Source organism: Erigeron canadensis, chromosome 5, assembly GCF_010389155.1.
Source record: "Erigeron canadensis isolate Cc75 chromosome 5, C_canadensis_v1, whole genome shotgun sequence".
NCBI lineage: Eukaryota > Viridiplantae > Streptophyta > Magnoliopsida > Asterales > Asteraceae > Erigeron > Erigeron canadensis.
In genome coordinates this window covers 43,690,769-43,703,670 of record NC_057765.1, presented here as the reverse complement: position 1 = coordinate 43,703,670, position 12,902 = coordinate 43,690,769, and the positions used below count along the sequence as shown (strand labels likewise).

At 35.8% G+C, this 12,902-nt stretch overlaps 3 protein-coding genes across 3 annotated transcripts; 2 read left to right on the top strand and 1 right to left on the bottom strand.

Moving 5' to 3' along the window:
- The first annotated feature begins 1,122 nt into the window (after positions 1-1,122).
- On the top strand, positions 1,123-2,369 carry LOC122601884. The gene is made up of 2 exons (XM_043774618.1): positions 1,123-1,811; positions 1,895-2,369. The coding sequence occupies exons 1-2, from the start codon at positions 1,123-1,125 to the stop codon at positions 2,367-2,369; spliced, it is 1,164 nt and encodes a 387-aa protein (XP_043630553.1).
- A 2,315-nt stretch (positions 2,370-4,684) lies between these two features.
- Positions 4,685-10,479, bottom strand: LOC122600667 (protein GAMETE EXPRESSED 1-like). The gene is made up of 8 exons (XM_043773420.1): positions 10,287-10,479; positions 8,907-9,418; positions 8,110-8,697; positions 7,692-7,818; positions 7,425-7,611; positions 7,199-7,343; positions 6,842-7,106; positions 4,685-5,011 (listed from the first exon to the last, which is right to left on the bottom strand). The coding sequence occupies exons 2-7, from the start codon at positions 9,389-9,391 to the stop codon at positions 6,866-6,868; spliced, it is 1,773 nt and encodes a 590-aa protein (XP_043629355.1). The 5' UTR covers positions 9,392-9,418; positions 10,287-10,479; the 3' UTR covers positions 4,685-5,011; positions 6,842-6,865.
- On the top strand, positions 5,007-6,753 carry LOC122600668 (berberine bridge enzyme-like 15). The gene has a single exon (XM_043773421.1). The coding sequence runs from the start codon at positions 5,099-5,101 to the stop codon at positions 6,692-6,694; it is 1,596 nt and encodes a 531-aa protein (XP_043629356.1). The 5' UTR covers positions 5,007-5,098; the 3' UTR covers positions 6,695-6,753.
- Positions 10,480-12,902: the final 2,423 nt, after the last annotated feature.

Below are 12,902 nucleotides of genomic sequence, written 5' to 3'. Positions count from 1 at the left end.
GAGATATCCCAATGTTAAAATTAAATAATATTTCCTGCCAATCAATTTAGTAATCAGCTCGTGTAGACAAAACGCAGCAGAGTAGTAAAATATATAATCGAAAAACTAAAACAAGAAAGAAAACATAACTCGAGCCAGATAAAAACAAAACGGCATCATTTCTATAGATGTCGAACACGACGTACGTGGTCACTCATAAAACAAAACATGTGAATTAATTGTTCAACAATATAATGATATTATTAAGGTTCTACTCAATTATTTGATCAAAGTCTAAATGCTTAAATCATAGTTACAAGATTTGTTGGACACCTCACGAATATTGTCTTTGATTCGGCGATCCAATTTATGATACAATTCGTGAACACAGTCATTCGCAAACCAAAGACAAAAAAAAATATCAAATTGGTAGTGGTGGTTCGACCACCCATTTTGATTTAACTAGAAATTGTGTTCCACCAGTTTAAGAACTATAATTTGTATTTTCATTAATATAAATATAATACACTTAAAAGTTACATTGTGTTCTATCAATTTACTTTATGTAATTTACTTGTATTGGTCTTGTTTACTTATTTACGTTATTGTATTACATAAGGCAAACATGTCTAGTACCTGACGTATTACGTACTCACTGGAAGTGACAACAGTTTTAAGTACAACAAACATTCGGAAGTCTCGGTTTGGGATCTGACATTCATAGAGTATGTTTGACTTAAACGTAGTTGTGAGTTGGGGTTAGAGGCTTAGAGGGGAGGGAGTGGTAGCGGCGAAGGGGTTAGGGGGTCGCGGGGCAGGGCGGGCACACCGCCGCAGGAGAGAGAGAAGGAATTTGGGGGAAGGAAGCCACGCGGTGAAGAAGAAGAAAGAGGAGAGAGGGAGGAAAGAGAAAGCTGCTCATTGGTTGGTCAAACTCGTGGGACCCCCCACTAACGGGTCTCACGACGGGTCTCACGACCGTTATATTAAAAAAAAAATTTATTTTATTTTTTTAAATCTTTTTATCTATAAAAACCAACACCACTTCACCATTTTTATACAAAAAACACCATTCTTCTCAATTTTCTCTCCTCTTTATTTCAAATTATATACCAAAACTCCATCCCTTTTATAAAAAAAAAAATGTCATTTGATTCTTCTTCGTCGGAGGATTTAAATTATCCTACTTCTACCGACGAATCCACGGGTAGTTCTTTGCAATTTTTGCTTAAAGCACATAAATATCTTCAAGACACCGCAAGTTCTAGTGCATTCCGACCCCGTCAAAGTAGCCGGCGTGATATTGGTCTTCAAACTCTAATGACCGATTGGTTTGTTGAAGAACCAATTGACGACGCTTATTTTCGTCGCAAGTTTCGTATGGATAAAAGTATGTTTTTATCCATAGTAGACGACATTGAAGCTAACTTCCCATATTTTCAAGAAGGATACGACGCTCGAGGCAAGAGAAGTTTCTTGGCTTTACAAAAGATCACGTCGGCGGTAAGACAACTTGCAACAGGCAACGCACCCGATGAGAATGACGAGTACTTATGCATGTCCGCAAGAACTTCACGTGAAACTCTTGATCATTTTTGTGATGCCATCATTAAGTTGTATGGCCGAGAGTACCTACGCAGGCCGACTCAATACGATGTTGCACGCATATTCGAGGCCCATGAGGCTAAGCACCACATTCCCGGCATGCTTGGTAGCATCGATTGTACCCACATCGAATGGAGGAATTGTCCTAAAAGGTTGAGAGGGCAATATACGAGAGGTGACTATGGTGTGCCTACTATTATGATTGAGATTACGGCGTCACAGGATTTGTGGATTTGGCATGCCTTTTTTGGAGCGCCGGGGTCGAACAATGATCTCAATGTGTTGAATCAATCCGATTTGTATCTTCAAGAGATACTAGGACGGCTCCAAATAGTTCATTTTCTGTGAATGGACGGGATTACAAACGCGGCTACCATCTTACCGATGGAATCTACAACAAGTGGCTGACCTTAGTTAAAGCGTACCCGTATCCTACCGACCCAAAGGAAAAGAAATTCAAGAGGTTACAAGAGGCAGCAAGAAAAGATGTGGAGCGCGCTTTCAGTGTGCTCAAAAAAAAATGGAAGATTCTCATTCGACCTCTCCGGCCTATGACCAAACACAAAATTGGTCAATATGTTTATGCGCTATGTATTTTGCATAACATGATCATAAAGCGCGATGGTAGGGCGATATCACCGGTTCATATCATGGATCCGCCGGTGGAAGCAGTTTATAACGGTGATGTATACGATGAGATACAAGATGAGGATGTCCATCACCGTCTTCGATTCGACCTCACGGAGCATGTCGCGGCTCAAAATTTGCCATATCTTAATGAGTAGTTTGTTTTTTTAGTATGTCGTAAAATGTTTTAATTTTTAAGTATGTCGTAGTGTTTATTTTTATGCAAGTCGTTTTTTTTAGTATGTTGTAATGTGTTTTTAATATTTCTAATAAAATGTGATGTTTTTAATATTATTGTTGTTATTTTATATAGTTTGTAAAATTATATAGTATTAAAAATATATGAAACATAAATGAAATAGTATTAAAAATAAATGAAAAAGAAATGATGAGGTGGAGATGGGGAAAGTGCCGCCAGTGATTTGGGGAAGATGGGGGGAAAATGGAGTAAAATGAGGTGGTAAAATTTTATTGGTTAGTGATGGGGGAAGAATGGTAACCACTCCCTCCCCCCTTAGAGCTAAAGCTCGGAGAAGGGCTTCTATACATTTCAACCTTTTTTACAAAAAAAAATTTTTAAAAACCTTAGAGACTTTTAGAAGTTAAGCCTTATGAACATATCCAAAAGAGACTATCATTTTAAAAAAGACTTGTCTTTGAAAGTTTAGGATTTTTAAGCTTCTAAATTTCACCAAAAACTTCTTTCCAAACATATTTCAAGAATCATATCATGGTTATCCAAAAATCTAATTTCCGTTGGTAATGATTATCAAACATCCGAATAATAACTTTAAGCATTTATTAGCATATTGTGAAATGTTCATTTACAAACTTAATTTTTGTGAAAACTATAAAATAAATCCTAGCCATTCATTTTATTGATCTGATTGCTAGGGTTAAATATCCTCTCTTCTCTTTCCGCCTTTCTCTCCGGCCACCACTTTCATTTCTGGCCAGCACCATCTCCGGCCACCACCATCACCATCTCCGACTACTACCACCGCCATCACCACCATTACCAATTTACCATCTCCGACCACCACCACCACCATCACCACCACCACCACCACCATCTACGATCACCGTCATCATCCTTTGGCGAAGGCGACGGCGACCACCATCACCACCACGATCTAGATATGTCTTTTTCCTCTTCTATCCACGCCGCCGGCGCCGGCAACAAGGGCGGAGCCCGTACCGTATCAAACCGCCACCATCTCTTGTTTCGGCGTTACATTTTTGTCATCAAAACGGCGTCGCTCACCGTGATATAAAACCGCAAAATCTTTTACTCGATAAAAACGATAATCTTAAAATATCGGATTTTGGTTTTTCGGCTTTAGTAGAATCTAAAAAAGACGGGTTGTTACATACCGCGTGTGGAACTTCGGCTTTTACGGCGCCGGAGATCCTACGTGGCAAAGGATACGACGGATCTCAAGCGGATGCGTGGTCATGTGGGGTAATTTTAACCTTTTAGTTGGTTATTTACCGTTTGATGGCAGTAATATTCCAAATATGATAAGAAAAATTTACCAACGTGAAGTGGTGTACCCGGATTGGATAGGAATAATTCAAAAATTACTTGACCCGAATCCGAAAACAAGAATGACAGAGTTTGATGTGTCTTTCTTGGTTTAAAAAATCTTTGAAGGTTCCAAATGTTGTTGAACAATTAGAAGAAGAGGATTTTGGATTGATGCACTTTTGTTATCTGATGATCACTGAAGATAGACGAGAGGCAACCTTTTTTTTTCCCTGTTTTTTAACGTGACGAACTTTAAACTAGTTAAAAATCGACAAATATCCCAAAATTCCACTTGATAAATATAGTGAGGCATGTTCATACTCAAGTTAATAAGTCGCGAGGCTAGCAGGGACGTTCATATGCTATGTTTGGCACTGTATCTAACAGTTTATGTATAAGCAGTGTGCTTCAATTTTTTCGGAAGATTTACATATCTAGGTATTTTCAGTAGGCTCTTATTGTTTTCGATTCTTTACAATTCAAATGTGCTATCTATAAAGATGCAATTCCTATCTTGTTTTAGTGTTTTGTTTACACGAGAATATTATTGCTGTTCTATTGTCTCAGTTGAATGGAGCAAAACACCACCATTACTATTTCAATATTTTGGTCACCCATTTAAAATGCAAAGCACAATTGCAAAAATCTGAACTACAATGAAATGTTATCACCTAGGAAACGATCGACATAATTCTTTCAAACTTCACGAGTATAAATGTAGTAAACCGCGCAGTTTTGTGACAAAACTGATATATGCTTTTTAACATTATTATCCATTGCAGTGATAAAAAAACAACAAAAAAACAAAAAAGCTTGTTCCGATATGAAGTCTTTTACGGGTTATGGATGTGCATAGTTGTTTAAACTTCTATCACTTTTGTTATATCATATGGACTATGGAGAGTACTTAGGAACATTGCAAAATAAAGATGGTCCAAAAAGTCATATCTTAAGTTGAGTATACCCTTGACTTTCTTTAAGTATTGAACAATCTCAAAAGCAATCCATCCATATCTGTCATAGTCTTCTTTCAACATTATTCTCCCCATGCATAGCTATATGGGCAAAGTTGACCACTAAATATAGATTAGAGATATTGGTGAAAGTCAAACTTTCTTTTTTTATATATAGCATACATCTATTTTCTTGAGGCTGCTTTCAAAATTCCTCAACTTAACATAAAGATTTTTTTGATACCAAGTTGCACGTTGCTTCAATTTTTCAACTTCCATCTTTCCCAGTTGCAGCTTTATCGGAGATGGTCAACTTAACCTGAGACAAGTAGCAGAAAGAATCAAGTATGTTTACATCTATATATTGAATGCTTCTGAAAACTCTTTTTGTAGGAAAAAGTAGCAAATGAAGATTCAAACACTCAATTCTTTGTTAACTCTCATTCTTGCTGTTAACATTTTGTTATTTTTAAGTCTAGGTCAGGTTTTGTCGACGAATACCGATGGTGACTTCCGTCAATGCCTAATTTTCAATTCCGATAACTCCACTTCGATTTCACAAGTTATTTACAGCCCGAATAACTCTTCATACACATCAATTTTGCAATTTACAATAAACAACTTAAGATTCACATCACCATCAATCCCAAAACCTCTTTTTGTAGTTACACCAGTTGATGAATCACAAATTCAAACAACCATTTACTGCTCCAAGAAGCACGGATTGGAGATCCGAACTCGTAGTGGAGGCCATGATTTTGAGGGGTTGTCTTATGTTTCACAAGTTCCGTTTGTGATCCTTGATCTTATAAATCTAAGATCCATCACAGTTGATATGAAAACTGCAACTGCTTGGGTTCAAGCTGGTGCAACTTTAGGTGAACTTTACTATGCAATTGCACAGAATAGTCAAACTCTTGGATTCCCGGGAGGTATCTGCTATGCGTTAGGACTCGGTGGATACATTAGTGGAGGCGGGTATGGTGCAATGGTGAGAAAATATGGTCTTGCAGCTGATAATGTCATTGATGCACAATTCATCAATGTACATGGCAAGATTCTTGATAGAAAATCAATGGGCGAGGATCTTTTCTGGGCTATTAGAGGAGGGGGAGGTTCTAGCTTTGGAATTATTCTTTCATGGAAGATAAAGCTAGTTCCGGTTCCAAAAGTGGTGACCGTGTTCGCAATTGATAGAACCTTGGAACAAAACTTAACCAAAATAATCCAAAAATGGCAATATGTTGCACCAAAAACCGACAAAAATCTTGACATTAGAGTCCTAATGTTCAGCGTTGTCAACCCAAACACAGGAAACCGAACAATTCGGGCAACTTTTGATACCGTTTTCCTCGGTGGAATCGACAGATTACTTCCACTTATGCAAGAAGAATTCCCAGAATTGGGTCTGAAAAGAGAAGACTGTACTGAAATGAGCTGGATTGAATCAGTGGTAAATGGTGCTGGTTTCACAAATGGAGAGCCTGTAGAGATTCTACTTAATAGAACCGCCCTGCCAAAAAATTCTATTAAAGCAAAATCAGATTTCGCAGCACATCCTATTTCTGAAGATGGGTTTGAAGGGATATGGGGGTTTTATAATGACAAAATTGAAGCTGGAATGGCACTTTTGGTGCTAACCCCATATGGAGGAAAGATGGATGAGATTCCAGAATCAGCAATCCCATTCCCACACAGACTTGGATCATTGTATATGATTGAATATGTGGTTGCGTGGGATGGTGATGCAACATCGCCACATATAAGTTGGATTAGAAACTTATACAATTACATGGCTGCTTACGTTTCCAGCTCTCCTAGAAGAGCTTATTTGAATTATGACGATCTAGATTTAGGAGCCGGTAAAACCTATGCAGAAGCAAGTAGTACTTGGGGTCCAAATTACTTTGGAAACAATTTTAACAAACTGGTAAAGGTGAAGACAATGGTTGATCCTGGTAACTTTTTCAAGCGTGAACAAAGTATTCCTACGAGGTTCTAATGTTATTAACTTATTGACAGAAAATAATGCAATAATAAAAGTAAAACAATTATATTCTATAAGATGTGTCGTCTTATGTGTCTGTGTATGCAATCATATAAGTGAAACTCAATAATCTCATAGTGAAAAGATATATGTTCATCTTACCTCAAAACTTGCATAGTCTTCAACTTAGTAACGGCGATGCCGAAGATTATATTCTCTAGAAACCAAAGTGGAAATTGAAGTCTCTCTAACATCTTCCGGGAGCACATAGTCTAGATCTTCCAGTTCATCTTCGGATATATCTGTGTCGACCCATGAGGACCAGTCAACCTCAGTATCATCTTCGTATAGTTGTTTATTTCCTTGCATGCGATTAACCTTCTCAATTAGCGATTGTAGCATCTGATGGTTTAATGTCTCGAAGTCTCTGCTTGAATTCAGATACGCAGTACCATGAGTGTTAATTTTGAATGCAACTTATAACAGAAATTCACGACATATAAATGTATCTATGTTTACCTGTACATGTAAATGGCATATAGAAGTTGACATGATGCAAGAAGCACGAATGTTAACCTAATAATGCTAATAATCCATGCTGCTTGTTCAATGTCATTTCCATATCGAAGCACACCAAATTCAATCAAGAATGTCACACATAAACCTGTAAAGAAAGAAAAGAGAAACAAAAAAGTTAGCTTAAGTTAAAGAAAATACGAAAATATTTGAATGATGATTAACATACCTACGTATAGCTTGGGCCTCACATCGTAGGTTGGTTTTGTGCTTGTAAACATGTACAGAGTGAAGATCAATATAGTATAGACAAGGAAAGCTTTAATGACACGCGATTCCAGCAAAATTGCATTGTGCAAAGTGAAAAGCTTGTCGATGGCAAGAAACATGCTTGCTTGCTTTGACTCAAAAGTTTCCTATCAAACATTAAATCAGATTTTTAAAAATATACATGCAGTTAATTTAATATGTAGCAAACCAAATCCTAAAGGTAAACCTGGGCAGCCAGTATAGTATTTGAGTTATCGACTAGATAATCATGAGCTTGTTTGAGTTGTTCTTGCTTTTGTACCAGTTCCTGTTGTTGACTATAACCAAGCTCAATCAACTGTTGCAGACTTCCCCTGCAATTTCAACCCATTCATGTTTAATCTATGATAGTTCAAGCAGGTAAAACAAGACATTACCAAGAAAAGGAAACCAGGTAGAAAGTCCCAAAACATAAATGCATACAACCTCCTAAATCATTTTATTAGAAACATAATAATTAGAAAGACAGTATTATTTCCGAAATCACTATTTAGAAAAACAGATAAAAGGGGTTCATCAGGGGGAGCCGCCCCAATTTAACCCATAACCTCCGCTACCCAATTTGAGCCGTCGCTTAACTCCCCGATGTGAGCTACCCAATTTACCTGCTTTCTTCTAGTGCTAGGGTCAGAAAACTTGTCGCAGTCTTGAGAACCTTAAGGGCATCAGCCTGGGTCTCAAGAAGTTGCTTTTGCCTGTCTAAAGAAGTTTCTGTCATGTTTTCAATATCATCAGCCTTGTTTTGCAAAGTAGCCATCTTTAAAAACATTGCATCGCCAACTTTAACAATCTCTACTTCTATTTCAATGGCTTCTTTCCTTAAATTATTCATTTCTTCACCCAACTTATTGGCAGATTCATTGAGTATTGCCATTCCTTCATCCACCTTTTCATTCATTTTTATTTGTCGGGTACCCAACTCCAATTGTGAATCTGCTATTTTGAGGGATTGCTCATAAATGGAGTGTGAATTCATCAACACGACACTAACACGTTCTTCAACATTTTTTGATGTTTGAGCTAGTTCTTGTGTTTGAATATCAATAGAAGATAAAGAGCTGTGAATATTATCTGAAGTATGCAAGAGACGGTCTGCTTGCTCTTCTATGCTCTCTAGCTTGTCCTCTGCAGATTCAGCAGATCTCTTAAGTTCATTCACCAATCTTTCTGTTTGTCTCTTGAATGAATCAGTCCTGGAAATCAAAATATAGTTTCGTGCTGAAAGATTAGCTAAAGTGTCCAAAGAACTGTTTCCGAAATAAAACAAATACATCATGCCATTTCTGGAGTGATTTCATTAAAACACCATCATGACTCTAATGTTAACATTCTATGTGGCCACCAACAATGTGCATGTGTGTGTGTGTCAGAGAGAGAGAGAGAGAGAGAGAGAGAGACTCACTGTAACTGATGACAGATGGTATTGGTCTCAAGATAAAATTCAAGATAAATCCTATGAGCCTCCTGACCTAATCTTTTGAGACAATCGACCATGCGAGATTTTACATCACAATACGGAAAGGGGGACCTCCCAGTGTCCTTCTGAAAGCAATCACTAAGATACCAAGCCAGCCTAGACCGCTGTTCTTCACCGGCAAGAATCTCTGAGCATCCAGCAAATAGGTTTTGATATGCATTTTGCCAACAAGTATTAGACAAAGCAGCCTTTGTCATTGCCTTTTCAACCAATGTCACTCCCTTCTCACTATTGAAATTTTCCATGGAGAACTCGGCAACAATACCATGAGAAACTTCAGGAAAGTATGAAGGGTTTTCACTAGAATCCCCCCTTTGTTTGGAGAAAAGCCAACTATACGATGTAGTGCTTTCTGAAAGCAACAAAAGAATCCATAGGATCTCAACAGCAAAATGCTTATGGCAACTCATTATGTTCGAAGAACAACAATAATAAATCTGTCGAAAACAAAAGATATTCGATCAGATGAAAAAATTATAGATCATTAACAAATATAGAAATGATCAAAAGAAAGATAATTTATATGAATATAGAAGGGTTATATAAATAAATATCCTCATAGGTCAAAGTGATTACTAAAAAGTGATCATCACATAATCCTCCATAAGTAATGACGATAGACACCAAATAACTTATTTCCGTTTCTGGTCCTTACGTATAAGGTTATATAAGTAGAAACACTTGATATGATAAGTAAAGATGCATACTTAAATGATAACAAACACTAAAACAAATTCTACGGAAAAACCTATTACTTAACCATCAAAGAAACATAAAAAAGGACGAAATTTCACTTAGTAACTAGTATAACCATTAAACTTCAAGGCATATTGATAAATAAAATTAAATTTCATACCGGGTACCCGATTCTACAATCTTTATATATGCATATATCAAAAACACTTAACGTTAAATTTAAATGCACACCCTATTCAAAGATTTATGTAGTTACACTTTTTGTTAGTTCCTACAAATAGTAAAAGAAGCAGAGCAGAACAAAAAGTCTAAACAAAAGTTCCTCTTATCGAAAATTCGAAATGCAACAACTTTAAGACCTTTTCTTCATCCCCAGGATAAAATCTGACAAGCCGTTTATATATTGATTATTGAATAATGCAAGGCAAACAGGGAAATATTTATTGAATAATGAATGACTTAACATATAGGGAAATATGATCAAAACTCAAAAGGAAGAAACTTGATGGGAATAAATAATATAAGTAAGTTATAATTAGTAATTTCATAGAGGCATTTCATCAAACAGTTAGTGGGCAAATGGAAAAAATAAAGATACATTGTACATACATTGGTATATAGTAATTTTGTGTGTATCAGAGATGAAAGCAGTGTGACGGCAGCTATAAAAATGTGGTATAAAAGAGTGAAAATTGAGATTTGGCGGTTGAGTATCCATTTTCCGGCGGTTCATTGAATTGCAAGGATGCTCATAGATGATTAATTTCTACTACAACCTCACTGTTCGGTTAACAATAAAGTTAACGTCCGCTAATTGAGCTATGTTAAATCTCTAAAATCCACCGCACATGAGGGATAGGGGTGTAAAAGAGTCAATCCTACTCGTTAATTATTCGAATTCGATTCGGAAAAAGCTCGTTTCGAACCGAGTCTAAACGAGCTTCAGTCGAATTCGAGCTTAACTATTGACTCGTTTACTAATCGAGCTCGAACTTCGAATACATAACTCGAATAAGTTTGCGAGCCTAAACGAGTTTTCATATATAATATAATAATATATATGCATATTAGATTAACGAGCTTTTTTCATGAACTTTTGATAATCGAACTTAGTTAACTTATCGAGCTCGAACCCGAGCTTGAACTTGTAGAGTTTTTTTTGACAAACGAGCAGAGCTCGAGTCGAGCTCGAGCTTTTTTAAAACATTACGAGCCGAGCTCGAGCATAAACAATAAGGTTCGATCGAGCCCGAGCTTCTAAAACGAATTCGAGCTCAAGCTTGGTAGTATTTGAGCTCGACTCGGCTCGTTTACACCCCTAATGAGGGATATTTCATCCATTCACTAGATTAATAATATATAAAAATTATTAATTATTAAAAAACACACATACTTTGTAAAATAGTTAAAGTGCATAAAAATATTAGTAGTATATATTTTCATATTAAAATTCATCCTTCAAATTTTATGATAAATGAACAATCAAATTAAACACGTTAATTAGAGACCTTAGAGTTTTAGCTTTATACTGGTTGAAGTTCTTACGAGTTTCTACGAAACAGTTTTTTTGTTTAAAAAGAACTTGCATATGTTATTGATGCGCTTCCATTATATTAGTTATAAATGTTTTATAATAATTATTAAGTAAACTATTCAAAAATCGATGTTATTATTTTTCGAGAAAATTGTATTTTTAATACCTAGAGTTGTCAAAAATGTCACTTTTAGTCTCTAAGTGAGAAAATTTTCATTTTCGATACCATCACGTGCCGTGGCGGATCCATACATTTATAAGGTCGGGGGCATAATTTTTTTTTTCTTTTATCACTAAATTTTTTCCAAATGTATATAATGTACAAATAAAATAGTTAATTTATAATATATGGAATGTATGAGCTAATTTATCTAATTTTGTTAATTAATACATTGGTAAAAAGAATTTTAATTTATTATTTTATGATCAAAATACAAAAATATAAGTTTTGTTATAAAAAAATATGAACTAAATATTTTCTTAAAAAAATAAAGTATGAAGTTTAAAAACCATATTTGTTTTACTATAAGAAAGAATATAGGTTTATATGTAATAGTATTACCTTTAAAAGTTGAAGGACTAAACTGACACGTTAAATATACATAAAGGACTTAAAGGGACTATTGTTAAAAGTGTGTCATCTTTTTCCCTTCAACCTTGCAAATGACAGCCGCCATTTTTGATAGTTCTATCATTTCAAGCTTCATCTAAATAGGTCTGTTTCTTATTTCTTTGGTCCTTTTCTCCAATCCCGTTAATTTCTTCATCTTTTATATAATATAACCCTGGGGCCTAATTAACTTAGAAAAAAAAAATTACTAACAAAAATAGGTTGAGAGTGGGGTGGTGACCACCCTCATTCTTCACTGGATCCGCCACTGCTCACGTGTTGGTCACGTGGTGCCGTAACGGAAAAACAAACGGCGTATGTGTTTGGTACTAAAAATGATAAAACTAACCAACTTCTTGATATTATTTGTAATTTTTTCACTTAGAGAGTATAAGTGGAAATTTTGACAACATCAGATACTAAAAATGTAATTTTCTCTTTACGGATTTTAGGTCTCAATATCATGATATGGTACGGGGCAGGTTAAGATGTAGACAGTCTTACCCTATCTAAGTTAAAGAGACTGCTCTCGGGTTTTATCTAAAATCGAGAAAGACCTTCGGCCCTTAGGGTTAAAGGGACCCCACACACACACATGATAGTTGAAAACACATTAGTTTCTCTGTTATATTACAATAATCTGCCTTAAAAAAAAAAACATGACGTATACCTTCAGGTGCTAAAACAATGGATATTTGCATCGTCTATTTCTATGTTACAAGATAGACGTTTACTCAACTAAGTTTCTCAAACACAAAAGCTTAAACATTCGACTATTACATGAAATCAATATCATTAAAACTTTCCGTACATCGCACGGACTTAAGACCTTATATACAATAACAATACACATGTTTATCATTGCAAATAAGTGAAAGAGCCTTTACGATCGGCAGTTAAAGGCCCTTCCATTTTTGCATATTTATTGTTATATTCAACTCCCATAAGTAAACAATTATGCCTACTTTGTTTCCACATCCAACTATCAATATCATTAATCTTTACTAGACTACAAGCATTCATTTATAAATTATGAATCCGACGCTATAAGTCGCATAACAGAACTACACCAAGTTGCCAC